This window comes from Hemitrygon akajei, chromosome 4 (assembly GCF_048418815.1).
Source record: "Hemitrygon akajei chromosome 4, sHemAka1.3, whole genome shotgun sequence".
Lineage (NCBI taxonomy): Eukaryota > Metazoa > Chordata > Chondrichthyes > Myliobatiformes > Dasyatidae > Hemitrygon > Hemitrygon akajei.
In genome coordinates this window covers 38910134-38932061 of record NC_133127.1, presented here as the reverse complement: position 1 = coordinate 38932061, position 21928 = coordinate 38910134, and the positions used below count along the sequence as shown (strand labels likewise).

Below are 21928 nucleotides of genomic sequence, written 5' to 3'. Positions count from 1 at the left end.
GATGGATGCTGTTTTCCTGCGACAACACTCCATGTAGATGTATTAAATGTTGGGGAGGGCTTAACCTATGATGAACTAAGCTATATCCACTACTTTTTCCTGTAGGATTTTCCATTCAAGGGCATTGCCGTTTCCATACCCGGCTGCAATGTAGCTAGTCAATATACTCTGAACTACAGGGAGGTAGTCACCCTTAAATTGCAAAAGGCATGTAGCTCAATGACAGTCAGAAGGGAATAGGAACGTGTTTCCCTCACCCCACACATAAGACACCTCTCAAACTCTAATACCATGCAAGTAGCACCTTTCTAGTTCTTTCCACCTCATGTGCTTGCCTGACATCCCCTTAAATGCATCCACACATTTCATCAAGTTCAGCATTCCATATACTCCTATGAAATAACTATTCTGAATTACATATTACATTTGCTTGGTCTTCAGCTTTTGGTGCTCCAATCAACCCCCATCTCCTCCAAACAACTATCCATTTTTCTGTATTCTTGAAACCAACAGCTTAATTTTCTCTTTAATAAAAATCCTTATTTTTCAGCTTTTTTAAAAAATAGGAACGTAGATTCCCTGCTCTTCTTACCAAATTCAGACTTCCATACTAAATTTTAATCACATGCTCAATCTACACACTTATTATTATCTTGTAATTTGCTTGTCTTCTATCCAATTTGGTGCTGTCAGCAAATTTTCAAAGACTGAGTAAAAGAACACAGAAACCTGCCCTTCAGCCCAACTGGCCCATGCTAACCATGGCATCCTCCCTGTTAGTCCTAGCTGCTCTTGTTCAGCCATTAACCCACCAAATACTCATCCAAATGCCTCTTAAATGTTGCAACTGTACCCATCCTGACTACTTCATCAGGCAGCTCATTCCAGGCACTCATTACTCTTTGTGAAAAGAAGTCACTTAAATCTCTCCCCTCTTATCTTGTATCTGTACCCTCCCCAACACTGAGGCAAAGACTATGACCCACCACATTATCCATAGCAAACTCCTATGTCCAAGCAAACTATCCAAGGAATAACAATCCAGTGTGGTTAAACTAACTATAACTCAGAGCCTAAAGTCCAGGTAGCTTCTTCAAATCTCTTCTGCATCCTCTCCAGCTTGATAGCATCTTTTACTATAATGGGGTGACAAAAAATGTGCGGCCTCATTTTATATAACTGAAACATAACGTCCCTACTCCTTAACTTGATATCCTGACCTATGGAGGCCAGCATGTTAAATGCCTTCTTCACAATCTTGTGTATTTGCATGGTTACTTCCAGCAAACTGCGTACTACCAAGTTTCTCTGTTTCACAGCACTTGTCAATGCCTAGTAAACACAAAGTACGCTGCAGATGCTGTGGTCAAATCAAGACGTACAAAAAAGCTGGATGAACTCAGCAGGTCGGGCAGCATCCGTTGAAAGGAGCAGTCAATGTTTCGGGCCGAGACCCTTCATCAGGACTTGTCAACGCCTGCTATTCACTGTACAAGCCCTACCCTGGTTGGACTGTCCAAAATGCATCACCTCACACTTATCTAAAATGAAATCCATTTGCCATTTCCCAGTCCATCTCCATGATAAATCAGTATCTCTAATAAATACTTCAGATTCAAGACACCAAATCATCAATGTAATTAGATAAAAAAGCAATGATCCCAGCTTCAATCCTTGCAGTGCATCACTTCCCATCTTTCATCAGTTAAAATTGTAATAGTTAATGCCCATATTATGTATATTCTGCAGGCTGGTTTCCCAGCCATATGACTATTTGCCCCTTGACTCCATCTGCTTGGAAGCATAACAGACCAGCATCGCCTTCCAATTTTGTTTAAAATACATGCAATAGAATCTTTTATTTTTTAACCATTCCATTAAAATCCGTACTGTTCTTGTTCAAAGTAAAAACATAAAAAATTTGATCAATTAGATTCAAAAGAAATAATTTCTTAAGATTTTCTTAAGACCATAAGATATGAGAGCAGAAATAGGCCATTTGGCCCATTGAGTCTGCTCTGCCATTTCATCAGGACTGATCTAATTTTCCTCTCAGTCCCAATCTCCTGCCTTCTCCCTGCATCTCCTCACACCCTGACCAATCAAGCATTGACTTGGCCTCCACAGCTGCTTGTGGCAAAGAATTGCGGAGACTCATCATTCTCTGGCTGAAAAAATTCCTCATCTCCATTCTAAAAGGACACCCCTCTACTCAGAGACGGTCTCCTCTGGTCTCAGATTCTCACATGACAGGAAACACCTTCTTCACATCCACTCTACTGAAACCTGTCATCATTCGCTAGATTTCAAAGAGGTCACCCCGCATTCTTCTGAATTCCATTGAATACTGGCCTAGAGCCATCAAACTCTCTTCATATGACAAGCTATTCATTACTGGAATCATTTTCATGAACTTCCTTTGAACCCTCTCCAGTTTCAACAGATCTTTTCTAAGATAAGGGCTCATAATACTCCAAGTGAGGCCTCATGGGTGCTTTTTAAAGTCTCAAAGTTACATTCTTGTTTTTATATTCCATCCTCTTGAAATAAATACTAATATCACATTTGCCTTCCTTACCACAGACTCAACCTGCAAATTAAGCTTGAGGGAATACTGCACACGGACTCGGTTTATTGTATTTTATCTCCATTTAGAAAATAGTCACCTTTCAATTTCTTCTACCAAAGTGCTTGACCATACAATTCCTGACATTGTATTCCATCTGCAACTTATTTGTCCATTCTCCTAATCAAAGCCCTTCTACTTCCTCAAAACCACTTGCCCCTCTAACTATCTTCACATCGTCTGCAAACTTTGCATCAAAGCAATCAATTCCATCATCCAAGTCATTGACAAAGAGCACAGGTGTCGAACTCAATTGCACATGGGGCCAAAACTCAAAGCACACTTTAGGTCACGGGCCAAACAGGATAAACATTTATTGAACACACTAAAACCAAACATTTTTTGAACATAAATATGAATAAAAACAGACAGGAATATTATTCCAGAAAAAATAAACTAAAACTTTAAATAACTTAAATATTTTGCTCTCCATAAAAATATCTCCTGTCAGTATTATACAAGTTAGAAATATGAGCATGCTGCAAAAAAACCCTGAAAATATAAATAAAATTTGTGCTTTTCAGCAAAAGTTAAAACAACAACAAATCAAAACACAGTTTTCTTTGCTCTTATGCCGTTTTGTCAGAGCTGGATGCTTGGCATCTTTTCTTGGCAATAAGTCCGTTTAGGTTTGGTGTAAGGTTCTGTGTTGTGGAGATTCTCAGGATGGACTGCAGGTGTTCGTCAGTGAGACGACTCCTGTGTGATGTTTTGTTAATCTTCATTACTGAGAAAAGCTTCTCACACAGATATGTGCTACCAAACATGCACAAGGTTCGAGCTGCATGTAGACGGAGCTGAGGCATTGCTTCAGGAATGGAGCGAATAAACTGTACGGGCCCTGCAGTGTAGTACTTTGCCGTTAGTGTCCCATTACACTGCAGCTCTATCAGCTCCATCTGAATCTGTACAGGTGCAGTTTCCACGTCGACGGCAAATGGGTTGCGAAGCAGCTCGAAATTAATTTTTTGTGCTTCAAAGTCACCAAAGCGCCATGCGAACTCAGTGCGAAGTGCGCTCAGTTTATCAGCAAAGTGCGCATTTGGGAACATCATTGCGCCGACCTGGTTCAACATTACTTGGCAACAGGGAAAATGAGGCAAGTTGTACTGGTGCATTTGTGTCTCCCATAAGAGCAGCTTCACTTGAAATGCCTTCACTGCATCATACATGTCAGTGATTATGCGGTCACGTCCCTGGAGCTGAAGGTTTAAGACGCTGAGATGTGTTGTTATGTCAGCCAGAAACGCCAACTCACATTTCCACTTTTCATCCCGCAAAACTGTGGAGTCTTTTCCTTTAATGTCCGTGAACTGACAGATTTCCTTGTTGAGCTTAAAAACTCTATTGAGGACTTTTCCCCGACTCAGCCAACGCACCTCTGTATGATAAGGAATGTTGGCAAACTCTGAATCTATTTCCCGCATAAAAGACTGAAATTGCCGGTGATTTAAACCTTTAGCTCGGATAAAGTTTACGGCTTGTGTTACAGTGCTCATTACATGTTCCATCTTTAGGACTTTACCACACAGCATTTCTTGGTGTATGATGCAGTGATATGTTGTTAACTCACCAGTACAGTTCTCCTCCTGCATCTTTACCCGCATCCTTCCCACTAGTCCACTTTTTTCACTGCACATCGCCGGTGCTCCATCTGTTGTAAGTCCAATAAGTTTGTCCCAGGGCAATTTCATGTCGGTTACACTTTGACATACATTTTCAAAAATGTCTTTTCCTGTCGTCGTCCCGTGCATCGATTTAATGTTCAATATTTCCTCTGTAACGCACAAATTGGAGTCCACTCCTCAGATGAAGATAGCCAGCTGTGCAGTGTCCGTCATATCAGCACTTTCTTCCACAGCAAGCGAGTATGCAATAAATGGGTTGCTTCTTTCAATCAACTGTGTTCTTAAATCAGTGGCTATCTCACAAACTATACTCAGCAACCCATCGGTTTTGAAAGACTCTTTTTTCAGAATCAACTTTTCTCTTCGCCATTGTTAGGGGTTAGCTTTGACTTCAGAATAGTGTTGTATACAGCAACAGACGCTTGACGGGGGGGGGGGGGGGTGTGTTATCAGCGTTTCATATCGCCGGGCCATTAATAATTAAAATAATAGATCTATCTAAAATGATCTCGCGGGCCGGATGTAATTGTACGCCGGGCTGGATATGGCCCGCGGGCCTTGTGTTTGACACCTATGACATAGAGTGTAAAAAGAATCAGTCCCAACACAGACACCTACGGAACATCACTAATCACCAGCACCTAACCAGAAAAGGCTCCCTTTATTCCTACTCTTTGCCTCCTGCCAATCAACCACTGCTTTATCCATGCTAGAATCTTTCCTGTGTGGCACCTCCACACTTTTAGTTGAGCAAATATAAAGAAGGGAAGGGAAAAAAAAAACAAACTTAACCTAGAGCTTTTCTTTTGCTTTCTGACTGAAGCCTCAAGATGACCACTCTGACTCTGTCCACAGTGCTTGCCACTGCCTTCCTGTAATTTGCTCTTGCTAATCAATCCCAAACACCGACTGGTCGCTGGTCAAAGCTTTTTTTTGTAAATTGCTGCGGAAGTCTGCCTTTAAAATCTCAATTGCTGTCCTGATTAAAAGAAAGCTCTCTAACACACTCCCTGTCATGGATTATCTTTTGATGGTATTTTCCATAAAACAGCATCTGTATGTACATGGCCATTTAAAATTATTTCCTTTCCAATTTAATACTGCACATTTCTTTGAACTTTTATAGTAATTTATAGCCTTGATGCGCCTCTGCTAACTTCAAAGATACATTTTCATATTTTGACTTACGCCCAGAAGTCTTCCACTGTATCAAATTTGGATATCAGACGCAGATTTGCTTGCCAAGTTTTGTTTTTGTCATTTTTGAAGAACCAAAGTGCCCATCTAGAGATATATTATAGAAAATTAAAAGATGAGATTAGTTATAAAGAGCAGCCCTCAAAACTTCTCAAAACCTTAACATTCATGTGAAAACTGAGCTTTGGTGCAGTGAGACAGTTTCTTCTTAATTCCAGAACTTCTGATAAAAAATCAATGCCTAAGCACTAGGAAATGAAAACTATTTTGTTTGTTGTTTGAAAGATCCTTCATAATAGAATTTGAAGGAGTCTCAGATTGATTGTGACTGGAAAAATAAGAACCAATTTAACCGAGGCAACAAGACTACAGTCATAACGGGGGAAATCAAAACAACCAATTATCATTTTCTGATGCCATGACTGAGAACACATGGCCATAATGTATTTCAGCCTGATAACCAAGACAGATTGGCTAGAGTTAACTCTCCTAGCCTCTAGTCAAAATTAGGTCAGTATCAAATGAAAAAAGGCCAGAATTCTGCAATCAGGCTTTAAAATAGAAAGTTAAAAATAAATATACCAATAGTTTTCAGGTCTTGGATTACTCATTATACATATTATCCTGGACTAATGGGATAGTTCTATTCCTGGAGAGCACTAGTTTTAACTGATTCCACCTTGTAGTTTTCTTCCATGAAAACATTTGGAGTAAGTGAAGTGCTGGAGAATAGATTAAAATTTTGCAGATTGTAATACAGATGACACACAAAAAAAAGCACTGAAAAATGCAGGAAGAAATAAATGTGTGTTACATATCACTTTCTCAATATTCTTGTTAAACAACAAATGGATTTTTAAACAAAATGACATTTAGGCAAACACATGCTACAGCAATAAGGTCACCAATAGGTGATCTAATTTGTATCATGTTTTTGGATACCATAAATTCCGGTGTATAAGCCAAGCCCTAAAGTTTGGTCCTAAAATTAGGGGGTCAGCTTACACAGAGGGTGCCAACTTCGGAAAAATGAATACACTGAAGACAGGTCATATTTATTGGCTGTTTTTGAGTTAAATTGGTTCCACTGTCGACGCGTGAAATCTTTGGTTTGTTTAAACTCATCTCGTGGCTGGAGCATGGATGTCAAACCACCGGAGATGACTGCAATGTCCGTATTTTCAGCTTTCAGTGCTGCTTTTGTCTCACCTGACAACTGCGCTTTGAAAATGTCCCAGACAAGTAGCGACTTTTCCCTTCTGACACCTTCGGGACATTGACGCCACACCTCTTTAACCGACTTCAAGTAACCTGCTTCGTCCATCCAGCAGCATTCTTGAACATAAGCAACACCTCGCAGGAATTTTCTGAGCAATCTTTGTTTTTTTTAATCTCAACACAAGATCATGTCTATTCGTAAATCGGGTGCACCAACTTCGCGTAGCTTTGAAATTTTCGCTGACTTCACGGTGTTTTTCGTCCCATTTCAACGCTTGAACTCGAATCAATTCTCTGGTAACAATGTATCCTGACAATCACTGGTGATTCACCCACTCTAAAACTTTTTCTTCCAGTTCTGGCCACTGGCATGTTTTTCCGCGGTTTGCACATTTCGTCTTTGGCATTTCCCTCAAAGTGTTCTCTACCTTTCTCCACCCTCTCTCGTTTGCACTAAACTTCTTAGCAGCTGCAGAATTATTCGCTCCTTTAGCAAAATCAACAACTTTCAGCTTGAAGCCAGCATCATATCACATTTGTTTTAATCTTTTGTACATGGTGGTTGCAAACTCAATACTGAGTACACGTACTGATCCCGCCACCCTGTGTTACGTCTTAACGAGATTGCAATGGGCGCTAAATTGTTTCACGGGGGTTACATTTCAGAGGATTCTTTTCCATTGGAAACCTAATCCAAAATTTCTCTCCCTGATTTATTTATTAAGAATTCGCCTATAATGCTCTACAATACGTAGGTTCACAAAATTTCCGGGGTCCGGATCTGCAAAGCCGAGTACCAGCATGTGAAATCTTGTGATCTTTTCTGGTTAAATCAAAAACCTCTACAAAAGGGGTCGGCTTATACAAAGGTAACATGAAAAAGTCACTTTTTTAACCTGGGGAAGGGGGGGGGGGGGGGGGGGGGGTCGGCTTATACTCCGGAATATACGGTATTTCAGATCCCATGACCATGGAAGACAACATCTCAGATTACCATGAAGTGGCCAAAGTATTATGGTGCCCTAAATGACCATAAGGAAGAAACTTTTCCTGTCAGAAAAATTCTCTGCCTCAATATTGGTATTTTAAGTAATAAGCCATAAATCTGGTAAATTACAGAAAAAAATTGCCTGAAAATGGCTTTTATAGGCATATGAATATAGAATATAGAAAATATTCATAGGCATCTACTCTATGGGCATTTATATATCCAACCCATGTGATGGGATGCATTTCAGTGTAATTGATATTAATTCATAAATTGCATCAAAACTGGTCCTCACTTTGAACTTTTGCGTCAAATCTTATGCTTGTTGCTTTACCTATTCTGTAACGGATGTTTTATGTAGTGTTCAGGCTTTCCTATTTCTTGAGTTGCTGTTTCAGTTTTACCTTCTTCTTCTGAAGGTTGGGGTTGTGTGGTGGTTTCCTACACAGAAAAAAGAATGACAAAAAAAAAGTAAACACTTCTTAATACAGGTGCAACTAACATCACTGAAAAAGTTTGTGACAAACTGAGCAGTAATAGATTAGCTAGACATCAAACTTAATAACTTAATTCAATGCTTAAATAATTGTTTATAACTTTTACTGGAATATTAAATAAGAACAAGATCCAGACATGATCAGTATACTTGGAGCAATTGCTGAAAAGAATCTAAAATGAATGGTTCCCAAAGAGATAAAATTATAGAATTCCTCTCTTGTTTTTTCAGCATTAATGAACCTGTTCTTGACTGCCTACATCAAGATTAAAAATCCATGCATAACTCTGTTGATGGTACCGCAATACAACAATGAAATGGAATGCCTTCCATGCCTGTTGGTCTCATGTTTAACTACTGGAGGATACAACATGCCCTGAAATCAGCAGGGCAGCAACTCTGTAGCCCTGAGCTCAGAACAGGGTTAAAATTCAGATGTTTCCTTTAAAATGTACATACTCCAAGAAACTAATGCAAACTAGTGGAAAAAGAAGAGTCTTGAATTTTATCAGAACTCCAATCACCAGGTACGAATACTTTCATGGTGGGAACAGATAGTATCTGTACCTTCTGACTAAATTTATAGTATGTCATCTTATAGAAAAGTGGTAAAATGCAGAACTACTCTATTTTTGAAAATAGCAAAGATTTTTAATGAAATAAGCTTCACCTTTGAGCCAAGTAGAAATTCATAGCAAAAACAGCCTCACCTTGCTCTAGCCCAGCTCAGAGGCATTGTTTCTTTTTGCTGCAATGTATTTAAAATACATGCAAAAGTTAGGTCTAAATATTGTAAATGTTTGTGCTATCTTTACCATGAATTCAAGTACAGGATGATGCAAATAAATAACTTTTCTAAATTTGACACAGAAATCCAACATGTAGGGAAAAAATCTATAATAGAAAAGAAATAATAGTGCTTCTTAATTTTTGTGGATTGGGCATCACTCGCAATGCCAGTAAGTGTTGACCTTCCCCAATTGCTCCCGAGAAGGTAGCGGCAAACCACCTTGAATCAATGAATCAGCTTCACCAGAATGACTTGCACGGTACTGTTAGGCAAAAGTTGAAGGACTGAGATTCTGTGAATAACATCTAGCAACTTTTTTATAATTAGGAATGGCATGCAATTTACAGATGGTGTTCCCATACACCTGCCATTCTTGCCTGTCTTGGTGGTAAAGATTAAGGATGCATTTGCAGTAGCCTGGATGAGAGTATTTTATAGATGGTAGACACTACTGCCACAATACATCAGTAATAGAAAGAATTGGGGTGCTTGATGGGGTGCCATTCTTGATTTAAAAAAATTTATCAGCGTCAACATTTTAATGATACATCTTACTTACCACTCACTCATCAGTAGCCTAATTTCTTGCTGCATACAGGGTCACACAAACATCTCTTCTTTAGACTAGCACGGAAGATAAAGCAGCTGAAGACAGCAGTGCCCATAAGACCCTGAAGAACTTCTAGTGATATCTTGGGAAAGGGACGATTTACCTATTATAAACACAACTAACTTCCTTTCTGAAACCTCAGGAATGTTTTCTCTTTAATGATCATCTTCAGTTTCACCAAAGCATCTTGATGCCATACTCAGCCAAATACTGCCTTGAAGAGAAAAGCAGTCACTTTCACTTCACCTCTAGAATTCAGTTCTATGCTTCATGTTTGGACCAAGTTTATGATGATGCCTGAAGCCAGGTAGTCTTCGGAAATCCCAAAATGAGGATTTGTAAAAATTATTTTGGCAAACAGCTGCTGGGTGTTGACAATGTCAGTGACACCTTGCATCATGTACTGAGGATTCACAGTAGACTTATTGTGTGGTAACTAGCTAGACTGAAATTGTCCTAATTTTTTTTTATAAACAGGATGTTTTTGGGCAATAGTCTTTGATATCAGTGCTGCAATTGCACAAGAATAGCTTGGCTAGAGGTTCAAATAATTTGGGAGCTCAGATCTATAGCGGGTATATTGCCTGGCCCCATAGCCTTTGCTGTACCTAATGCACTGAGCAGATTCTTGATATCATGTGGAGTGAATTGGTTGAAAACCATCTTTTAACAAATGGAAGTCTCAGGAAGAAGTCAAGATTGATTGGTTATAAGACACTTCTAACTGAATGAGGCTGCAAAAGCTTCAGAATTCATGCTGGGCTTTGTTACCTTTGAGATGGGAATATCCTTCAAGTATCCACCTCCATAACTAGATATGGTAGAACTACAGAACTTTCATTTGATTTGCTGGATTATTTAGCTGTCTACTGTTTTCATTGTTTGAATTTCATGCATTGTAGCTTCACTCAGTTTTACTCGGATCATTTTTACGATAAACCCTTAACTCCTCCCCGAACCAAATGCTGAAAATACTGCAGTCAAACAGCATCCATGGAGATAAACTTTTTTCAATGAGCTTTCATCAGCTTTCATCAGAATCAGCTCACAATAACGTTCACCATCACAATTACACTTCAAAGGTTCGGGGGCCAAGAGATGAGGAAGCAAAATTATTCAAGAGTAATGAAAAGATTCATCAACTTTTCTAGGTGCAATCACAGTATTTCAGATCTGCACAAGGTCCAACTTAATATTTTCAATCTCAGTAAACCATAAGGCTATCAGGATTAGCAAGAACAGGCCATTCATCCCCTTGTGACCTTTACAATAGTTCTCATATCTACTTTCCTGCACTTCCCCACTTCTGTGATTCCTTTACTGATTTAAAATACATCTCATTTTTAAATATACACAAGGATCCAACCCCACAACACTGGGGCAAGGAGTTTCAAAAACCCAATTTTCATAAGAAATTCTTACCTCAGCCTTAAATTTCCTTGTTTATGACTGTGTTCTCTGGGCCTACACTTTCTGATGAAAGGAAACACATCTTTTCAGGATTTACTCTGCCTAGAGCCCTAATATTCTTTTATATCTGAATAAGATCACCTTCCATTCTTCTAAACTACAACAGGTAAGAGTCTGAAGCCGTATAATCTCCCCTCCCAATCCAGTTTCACACCAGAGAACCTTAAGTTTGATATTAACATTGTATTGCTGGTTATGTTTTACTTGTTTACTTATGGGGTACTCAACTACAAAATGAATGCACAAAGGTTAAAATAAACTTAAGAAGCAAGAATGCATTGAAGCTTTTGTATGTGCTTAACAAGACAGATTTCGTAACAATTGGGATTAGTTAGGCAGTTATCAGAGTATATTTTAAAGCTAAACAATAGTAGGTACATACACTAATTGTAACAGGACAAAACAGGAAGACACAAGCAATCTCTCAGATGTATGGATGGGCCAAGGACATAGGGTAACAGAGGAAATGAAACAGATTGACATTAGGAAGGAAACGGTGATGAGAAGACTGATGGGACTGAAGGCTGACAAATCCCCAGGTCCAGATGGTCTGCACCCTAGGGTACTAAAGGAGGTGGCCCTGGAAATTGCGGATGCATTGGTAATCATTTTCCAATGTTCCTTAGATTCAGGATCAGTCCCTGAGGATTGGAGAATGGCTAATGTTATCCCACTTTTTAAGAAAGGAGGGAGGGAGAAAACAGAGAACTATCGACCTGTCAGCCTGACATCGGTGGTGGGAAAGATGCTAGAGTCCATTATTAAGGATGAAATAGTGGCATATCTAGATAGCAGTGATAGGATTGGGCCGAGCCAGCATGGATTTACCAAGGGTAAATCATGCTTGACTAATCTGTTGGAGTTTTTCGAGGATGTAACCAGGAAGTTAGACGGGGGAGATCCAGTGGATGTAGTGTACCTCGATTTTCAGAAGGCATTTGATAAGGTCCCACATAGAAGATTGGTGGGTAAAATCAAAGCTCAGGGCATCGGGGGGAAGGCATTGACATGGATAGAAAACTGGTTGGCAGGTAGAAAGCAAAGGGTAGCGGTGAATGGGTGTTTCTCGGAATGGCAGGTGGTGACTAGTGGGGTGCCACAGGGCTCGGTATTGGGACCACAGCTGTTTACCATTTACGTTAACGATTTGGATGAAGGCATAGAAAATAACATCAGCAAATTTGCTGATGATACTAAGCTGGGTGGCAGTGTGACATGTGATGAGGATGTTAGGAGAATTCAGGGTGACTTGGATAGGCTGGGTGAGTGGGCAGATACTTGGCAGATGGCGTTTAATGTGAATAAGTGTGAGGTTATCCACTTTGGGAGTAAGAACAGGAAGGCAGATTATTATCTGAACGGTGTAGAGTTGGGTAAGGGAGAAATACAAAGAGATCTCGGAGTCCTTGTTCATCAGTCACTGAAGGTGAATGAGCAAGTGCAGCAGGCAGTGAAGAAGGCTAATGGAATGTTGGCCTTTATTACAAACGGAATTGAGTACAAGAGCAAGGAAATCCTCTTGCATTTGTACAGAGCCCTGGTGAGACCACACCTGGAGTACTGTGTACAGTTTTGGTCTCCAGGGTTAAGGAAGAACATCCTGGCTGTAGAGGAAGTGCAGCATAGATTCACGAGGTTAATTCCTGGGATGTCTGGACTGTCTTACGCAGAGAGGTTAGAGAGACTGGGCTTGTACACGCTGGAATTAAGGAGATTGAGGGGGGATCTGATTGAAACATATAAGATTATTAAGGGATTGGACAAGGTAGAGGCAGGAAATATGTTCCAGATGCTGGGAGAGTCCAGTACCAGAGGGCATGGTTTGAGAATAAGGGGTAGGTCATTTAGGACAGAGTTAAGGAAAAACTTCTTCTCCCAGAGAGTTGTGGGGGTCTGGAATGCACTGCCTCGAAAGGTAGTGGAGGCCAATTCTCTGGATGCTTTCAAGGAGCTAGATAGGTATCTTATGGATAGGGGAATCAAGGGATATGGGGACAAGGCAAGAACCGGGTATTGATAGTAATTGATCAGCCCATGATCTCAAAATGGCGGTGCAGGCTCGAAGGGCCGAATGGTCTACTTCTGCACCTATTGTCTATTGTCTAATAATTTTAATTGTCATTAGCAAACTTGAGACAGATCATTAGGAGCAACAGATTAATAGAAACAAAAACTGGAATTCATAGAGCATCATTAAGGTAGGAAACCATTCCATGACATTTTACAGAAGCTTTTCCAAACAAAATATGATATACAGTTACAAATAAAGATTGTTGGATAGTTGACAAAAGAACAGCCAAAGAGAAGCTGATCCATTGAGAGAGTGAGAGAGAGAGAGAGAGATATATATCAAATATCATATATATATATATATATGGCAAGACACAAAAAGATCACTGGCCATCTTTAAGTAGTTATTGTTTTTGTTATCATCTGCTCAACCAGTAAACAGCATGAGCATAAAATGTTCAGCACTCACAGATTTGTTCTTCCAGTCGCTGGACTGAAACAAATGAACTTTCAAACCATTGAGCCAATCAATATCTCATACTTAAAGATGAGTACTGAATATAATGTACCAGAGAGTCATACAGGATGGAAAAGGGCATTTGGCTCACCTCACCATCAACAGGCATCCATCTGTATTAATCCTATCTTCCAGCAAAGAGACAAGAGACTGCAAATGTTGGAATCTGGAGAAAAAAACAAACTGCTGGAAGAACTCAGCAAATCAAGCAGTATCTATGGAGGCAAAGGAATGGTCAATATTTCAGGCCGAAACCCTGTATCAGGAATGATACAGTAGACCCAGTTAATAAGTGAGCGGGGAGTGGGGGGAGATTGGGGAGAGATTCTGGTGGATGACAGCGGAAAAACACAAGGAAAAAAAAAGAGTTTGACAGGTGGAGCTGGGTGAGGGAAAGAGGATCGCATACCACTCTGTTTCTACCCTTCTTTCCCCATCTGGCTCCTTATGCCCATGCTATTAACTTTTCCGTTTCCACTCAAAACACCAACCATTCTTTGCCACCACAGATGATGCTTGACTGGCTGAGTTTGTCCAGCATTTGGCCCATAGCCTTCCAGGCCCAAGTGATTTGAATTCCCATCTGGGCACTGCTGAACTACCAGTGACTCTGCTTCCACCAATTTCTCAGGGAGATATTCATCACTTTTTGGTTGAAAGGGTTTCTCTCAGATATCCTCTAAATCTCTTACCCTGAATCAATATCTAGTTTATCTAACTTTGTTATAAGGAAAAGTCTCCTAGTCAATCCTACCAATAACCCTCAATTTTGTAGGCATCAAACATATCCCCTTAACTTCTCTTGCTACAGGAACAGACCTAGCCCCTCCAGTTTTTTCTCATTACTGAAACACTCCACCCTAAGGAATGCCCCAGTGAATCACGACTCTCTTCTGTAGCATCACATCCTTCCTATTGTGTGGTGAGCAAAATGCACATAGTAAGTACTCCAACTGAGGTCTGATCAAGGTTTTGTAAAATTGGAGCATAACCTCGCTGCTCTTATCCTGACTAATGAAGGCCAGCATCTCATACAACTTCTTAATGAAGACATCCACCTGTGCCACAACCTTCAAGGATCTTTGGACTTGCACACCAAAGTCCCCGATCCTCAATTCTCCCCAGATCAAGGGTTCCTACCATTAACCAAGGGGTCCCTGGAACCCAGGTTGGGAACACCTGTCCAAGAACCTTACCTTTCATGGTCTATGTCCTAGCCTCACAAGTGTTCCTAAAATGGTTCTCACATTTATCAGGATTAAACTCCACCTGCCATTTCCAGCTCATTTCACCAGCTCATCAATGCCACTTTTTATCTTAAGAGTCCACAATGTCAACAACTGAGCAATCTTCACATCACCTGCAAGCTTAATGATTGTTCCCAATATCCAAATCATTCACGCATATTAAAATAGACAGGGTCTCAGCAACAATCCCAATGGAACAGAACTTGTTACAAGCATTCAATCACAAAAGCAACACTACAATTATCCTTTCTTCTATCACCAAGCCAGTTTTGGATCCAATTTGCCAACTTGCCCTCGATATAATGGGCCAAACCTCTGGACCAATCTCCCACGTGACACTGTACTGAAGACATCATTCAAGTCCATTAAGTACCAGGTGTAAAAATAAAATAATTAATGTTTATTAAATGCCTATTTTCAAAGAATTGCATTTATAGTAAAACTGAAATCCACTATCTGAAGAATCTGCACACTCCCACTTACTATGCAGAACAGTTTAAAATGCAGTGTCTCTACTTTCTGAGAAGGCTGAGAAAAGTCCATCTCCCACCCTCACCACATTCTACAGAGGATATATAGAGAGTATCCTGAGCAGCTGCATTACTGCCTAGTACGGAAATTGCATTGCCTTGGATTGTAAGACCCTAGAGTGGATAGTGATCATTAGGGTCTCTCTTCCCACCAATACAGACATTTACACCACACGCTGCATCTGCAAAGCTAACAGCATTGTGAAGAACCCCATGCACTCCTCATACAAACTCTTCTCCCTCCTGCCATCTGGCAAAAGGTACTGAAGCATTTGGGCTCTCACGACTAGACTGTGTAACAGCTTCTTCCCCCAAGCCATTACACTCAATTCCCAGAATCTAGTCTGACACCAACTTACACACACACTCAACTGAACACCACTCCACTCCCTTTGCAATTTTTGCTCATTTCATTCTCAATTCCTGCTAAAACATTGTTTACATTTACATAATTTATCATTTATTATTATATTGTAATTCACCCTTTATTATGCCATTGTCTTGTTTATTAATTATTGTACTGTCCTGCACATTTTATGTAGTCCCATGTAGGTCTGAAGTCTAATGTAGTTTTGTGTTGTTTCATGTAGCACCAATGTCCTGGAGGAACGCTGTTTCATTTTTACTGTGTACTGTACCAGCAGTTATGGTTGAAATGACAATACAAGTGACTTGACTTGAAGTCAATGGTACTATCATTTAAAAAATCCATCCCGTGTTTACTTATCAACTTGGTGCAGCTTTTCAGTCTGTTTATTAGCAAATTATACTATCTTGTTTACATATATTAAATATTTTTTAAAGTGTTGAGTAACCATAATTTTAAAAACAGAAAATTACTCCGGTAACACAGTAAATGGTTGATGAAAAGTAAAAATGAAACACACGTTAACTAGCCAGAGAGCAAACTGTTCCCAAACACTAAGAATCACAAGCATCCTTAATAACAGTAACACAAGCTTTGATAGTAGGGAGCAACTGTATGTGTAATTAGAGTATTGAAATTGTACATTATAACATTCATTATTTTTAATTACCATTTCTTTGGCAGTCACGGTACAATTGGAATGTTTTTCAGAAACTGTTTTCTTCAAAGAGGCAGTATAAAATAATTACCTTTAACATGGTAAATTATTTCTAGCTTCTATATGCAGTGCCTTGCATATTTCAAAGCCAATAAATTGCTCTATAAATACAGTAGCAAGTTGACAGTTAAATCCAAATTACATTAAATGGGACATATGAAGTTTTTTTTTCTCCTTTGGATAATAATAGGAAACTATCCTTAATGCACAGCTTCTTCCTCCACCATTCTACTATGGACTTTAACCTTAATAACGGTACTGAAGTCAACTCAGCAATATATATTGATGAAGCATCAGCCTAAATTTGCATATAGGCTAAACTAAGGAGTTGTAATCTCTAGCTTGACAAAAGTGAGATACAGAAGGAATCCATTACCCAAGGAAAAATCCAGTTTTTTGGCAATGCTAAACACTTCTTTTTAAAAAATGGACTTAGAATATATACAAGAACGACAAAATGAAAAAAAAAGAATTTTGCCCAGTAAATTGATTATTTGAAATATAAAAGGGAAAAAAATAAATAAATTAAAATGCAGAAATTACACACATTTAAAAACATTGGGATAAAGATGGGATGAGTATTAACAGGAAATTCTTCTGTCCACAAAGAAATGAACAAGAGGACTCCTAGTTACAAGGTTGGCTGTGCTATGGCCAGAAATAAAGAGAGATTATTGGGTTACCTTATGTTGCTTGAAGGTGGAGAGGAATTCCTAGAGTTCTCCCTCCCCAAACGGGCTTTTGCCCATTTCTGCAAATCTGTTTGACCACACTGTAAAACTTGGTAACAAATTGTACTATGCCATTTCTGCATAGTCTGGTAGTTTCTTGCTTTTTCATGAATTAATGTTAATGCTATAATGGCTGAAATTACAATATCAATTTTATTGGTTTTCCTCTTAAAAGCCCAGCTCATCCCACTTTATATTTGCATTTGTTCATCTTTACTGATACTGGAATAATACAAGTTTTCTTCATAATGTACTGGCCTTAAAGTCAAAAGCAAACCGAATAGTTCCTTCATGCTTAAACTTGTTGAACTGTAACCTATTAACCTATTAAATCAGCTTAATTACAAACACAAGTACATTCAAACAATTAAGAAACTAGTGAAGATTGAGCAGAGTAGAATGGGAGGAGGGAGAAGAGACATGGCAAGTGCATTTTGCGTGGTTTACAGCTGAATTAAAACTTCTCAGAATTGAAATAGTTCCTTACTTTGTGGTTATTCCTATATAAAGAAGCTTAATTAGATAATTTTGAAATCCATCTACACCCCAACCTTATCTCCTCCCTGAAGGTGATAATGGTTCATGTCGATATACAGTTTCAGATATGAAGAATCTCAGCCAAATAAGCTTTCATCAGGAGTTAGCCCAAAAACAAGTACTAGCAGATCATTAATTGTGCAGGAGCATCATTACAGACTCTGCTTTTGCCTTTGCCCTACATCTTCATAAGCAGTCACTTGGAGTAAAGTATGATTTGCTGTGGGGAAAAAAATGTGCAACTACTTGATATCAATCATGTGCAAAAGTTAGTCCATATTTTCTCACCCTTCCAATGACCTTAGTTACCAATTATTGTATTTTCCTTACCGCACTGCATTCAAACCTCCATATATCTCCTTCAGCTTGCATTTACTTAACAGAAACTGATCAATTAGGCAAATAACCAAAGGCTTGGACTAAGAGTTGGGCTTTAAGGAGCACTCAAGAAAAAGGTTCAATGACATTAACAGATGGAAGATTGAATATGACACAGTGGTTAAAATCAGGACCAGTTAAAACAAACAACTGCATTAACAAGTGAATGTTTGGCACAGATATTGAACACTTTCAGCAATAGATCTTCTACTTAGAATCCGCAACAAAACACCACTACTTGCACTAAGAGAAACCAAATGAAAAATTAATTTCAGGATAGTTGCTGAGCAGTTTATAACCAATATAAAATTGTGATCCCAAATTAAGATCACTTCCAAATCTATACTACGTGATCTCCCTTTCTTTTGCCTCATTATTAACAGTACACCCATCATGTGCCACTGAGAAATTAGCATTAAATATTCGGGCCAGATAGTTTACAAAATCATTTGCTTTTGAAGAGTCAAATGCATTGCATATCATGCTTTGCAGACCAAAGAAAACACTCAAACTATTTGAAAACCTGTTACAGGATCAAAAATTGCACATGGCTTATGCGAAAGCCAGTTGACCATGTACAGAAATCAAAGAGAAAGGTTAATAATCCAGTGGCAGAGATCATTCAACCATCTGTTAATTCTGGACCGTTGCCTCATTAGCTGTCAATACCATACTGTAACTGCCTGTTGGTGGGATGGACAGCTAAGAGAGCAAAGAAGAAACCCCCCCCCCCCCGTGAGAAAATACTCAATACCTATTTCAGCAACAAGTGATTGGCTTGAAGAATCAACACAAGAGGCGACGGGGAAAGAATGCGAACAGGTGCAGAAATGAAACAGCCGGTTTTAAGAAAAGCATAACAAAATTCAGATTTGAGAAGAACATTACATCATAGCCATTAAATTAAAATGTAAAATTCACATTTTATTCACTTACTAGAAGAGTAATCCTATAAGCAAGGGTGATCATTACGCTATAGGAAACCTGACTAATTTTAAAAGAAAACAATGACAAACAAGGGTCGAATTGCGAACGCCTTAGGGATTGTGTGGTGACGTTGGTTTACCGTTACTTTGTGGGTTTTTATCGGGAGAAAAAATACTTTAAGAGAAGGCATGAAGGTACATTTAGGGGCATTTCGCCGTGGTCAGCGAGCGGTGAAGAGTGGGGGATGATGGTCTCCCCCAAGTGCTCCCTCATGGTGCCAGTGTTGAACGGTGGACAGGTACCGCAATAAGAGGGTGAAAGAGAACTGCAAAGAAATCCCTCCCCATTTCTCGGGAAAGCACGTGAGCAAAAGAGAGGAAAGTAGATGAACGACGCCGGGCCCCTTTCAGCGTAGGGGCCTGATTCAAGTCATGGGGCCATGCTGCTTCCCGGCCGCTCATCGGGCCACAGTCCCCAAGCCGTGTGGATAATACAAACAAGCCTCTACGGAGGCTTGAACCCAGCCTCTTTTACACCCACCGCCATACGGTGACAGTCAGCGGCCGTTAACTATGCCTCTCAGGCCATATAACGTGTGAAAGCTCCACGTCCCAGTGCCGTGAGGTAATGTCACTCACCGACTCCACGGTCGCCATCTTGTGTGTATGAGTCCAGCCCTCGAGCGCACCGCCGATTGAAGCAGCTCGGGTCACGTGGTGCCGGTCGGGGTGTACGCATACTCGCTCCCGCCCGCCAGCCGGCGTGACGTCACAACGTTTGAAAAACAGGCTCAAACGGCGTGGAGCGGGGCGGGGATCGTGGCCGAGGCCCCGCCTCTTTCACCGTCCTCTCCAATACCAAGACACCGCCTCTCTTACGTCATGCGCGGCTTCTCCCTCCGTGAGCAAGTTCTGCCCTTTTGTGACCTCCCCTTTTCTCATGGGAGCCACGTTTATCACGTTTTACTCTTTGCCTTTCATTCACACTCCCGCAGCAAGTGAAAATTATCCAATGCATGTCAAGAAGTTGGGGATTTCATAACTTGGGAATAAACAAAGTTTCCACCAAATTAAAACAAACCGGCTGGCGAACAAACAATGTTCAGTTTTGTTTATTGATCATGAACCGGTTAAAGAGGCTAAAAGGCTTACTCATATTACTTAATGATGCTCAATTTCAGAGAACACTCTATCCCAAATGTTGCTCATATCAACCATGCCAGAAAACTTAAGTCGGGCAACGAACTGGAAGCATTCGGTGGGTCAAGCAGTAAGACAATGTTCCGAGTTAAAGCCCCGCATCAGGATTTAGAGCGGAGGACAGAGATTGCCCAGTACAAAGAGGAGAGGTGGGGTGCTGAGACAATGGCCAGAGGTGGTTGTAGGGCCGAAAACGGTCGAGTGAACATAGAACAGTACAGCACATTACAGGCCCTTCGGCCCACAATGTTGTGCCGACCCTCAAACCCTGCCTCCCATATAACCCCCCACCTTAAATTCCTCCATATACCTGTCTAGTAGTCTCTCAAACTTCACTAGTGTATCTGCCTCCACCACTGACTCAGGCAGTGCATTCCACACACCAACCACTCTCTGAGTGAAAAACCTTCCTCTAATATCCCCCTTGAACTTCCCTCCCCTTACCTTAAAGCCATATCCTCTTGTACTGAGCAGTGGTGCCCTGGGGAAGAGGCGCTGGCTGTCCACTCCGTCTATTCCTCTTAATATCTTGTACACCTTTATTATGTCTCCTCTCATCCTCCTTCTCTCCAAAGAGTAAAGCCCTAGCTCCCTTAATCTCTGATCATAATCCATACTCTCTAAACCAGGCAGCATCCTGGTAAATCTCCTCTGTACCCTTTCCAATGCTTCCACATCCTTCCTATACTGAGGCGACCAGAACTGGACACAGTACTCCAAGTGTGGCCTATAGAGCTGCATCATTACATCGCATCTCTTAAACTCTATCCCTCGACTTATGAAAGCTAACACCCCATAAGCTTTCTTAACTACCCTATCTACCTGTGAGGCAACTTTCAGGGATCTGTGGACATGTACCCCCCAGATCCCTCTGCTCCTCCACACTACCAAGTATCCTGCCAATTACTTTGTACTCTGCCTTGGAGTTTGTCCTTCCAAAGTGTACCACCTCACACTTCTCTGGGTTGAACTCCATCTGCCACTTCTCAGCCCACTTCTGCATCCTATCAATGTCTCTCTGCAATCTTCGACAATCCTCTACACTATCTACAACACCACCAACCTTTGTGTTGTCTGCAAACTCGCCAACCCACCCTTCTATCCCCACATCCAGGTCATTAATAAAAATCACAAAAAGTAGAGGTCCCAGAACAGATCCTTGTGGGTCACCACTAGTCACAACCCTCCAATCTGAATGTACACCCTCCACCACGACCCTCTGCCTTCTGCAGGCAAGCCAATTCTGAATCCGCCTGGCCAAACTTCCCTGGATCCCATGCCTTCTGACTTTCTGAATAAGCGTACCGTGTGGAACCTTTTCAAATGCCTTACTAAAATCCATGTAGATCACATCCACTGCACTACCCTCATCTATATGCCTGGTCACCTCCTCAAAGAATTCTATCAGGCTTGTTAGGCATGATCTGCCCTTCATAAAGCCATGCTGACTGTCCCTGATCAGACCATGATTCTCTAAATGCCCATAGATCCTATCTCTAAGAATCTTTTCCAACAGCTTTCCCACCACAGACATAAGGCTCACTGGTCTATAATTACCTGGACTATCCCTACTACCTTTTTTGAACAAGGGGACAACATTTGCCGCCCTCCAATCCTCCGGTACCATTCCCGTGGACAATGAGGACATAAAGATCCTAGCCAGAGGTTCAGCAATCTCTTCCCTTGCCTCGTGGAGCAGCCTGGGGAATATTCCATCAGGCCCTGGGGACTTATCTGTCCTATT

General features: G+C 40.5%; 1 protein-coding gene across 4 annotated transcripts in view; it reads right to left on the bottom strand.

Moving 5' to 3' along the window:
• Positions 1 to 19746, bottom strand: part of eif4eb (eukaryotic translation initiation factor 4eb) — a 28922-nt gene extending 9176 nt beyond the window's left edge. Inside the window, exons 1-4 of one of the 4 annotated variants that reach the window (XM_073042424.1) lie at positions 19624 to 19650; positions 13642 to 13716; positions 7992 to 8098; positions 5443 to 5538 (exon numbers count right to left, since the gene is read on the bottom strand). In XM_073042424.1, coding sequence (XP_072898525.1) covers positions 5443 to 5538; positions 7992 to 8098; positions 13642 to 13659 — 221 coding nt within the window. In that variant the 5' untranslated portion in view covers positions 13660 to 13716; positions 19624 to 19650. Of the gene's footprint in view, positions 1 to 5442; positions 5539 to 7991; positions 8099 to 13641; positions 13717 to 19525; positions 19548 to 19623 lie in introns of those variants that run through there. The other 3 variants (XM_073042426.1, XM_073042423.1, XM_073042425.1) reach the window with 3 other exon arrangements.
• Positions 19747 to 21928: the final 2182 nt, after the last annotated feature.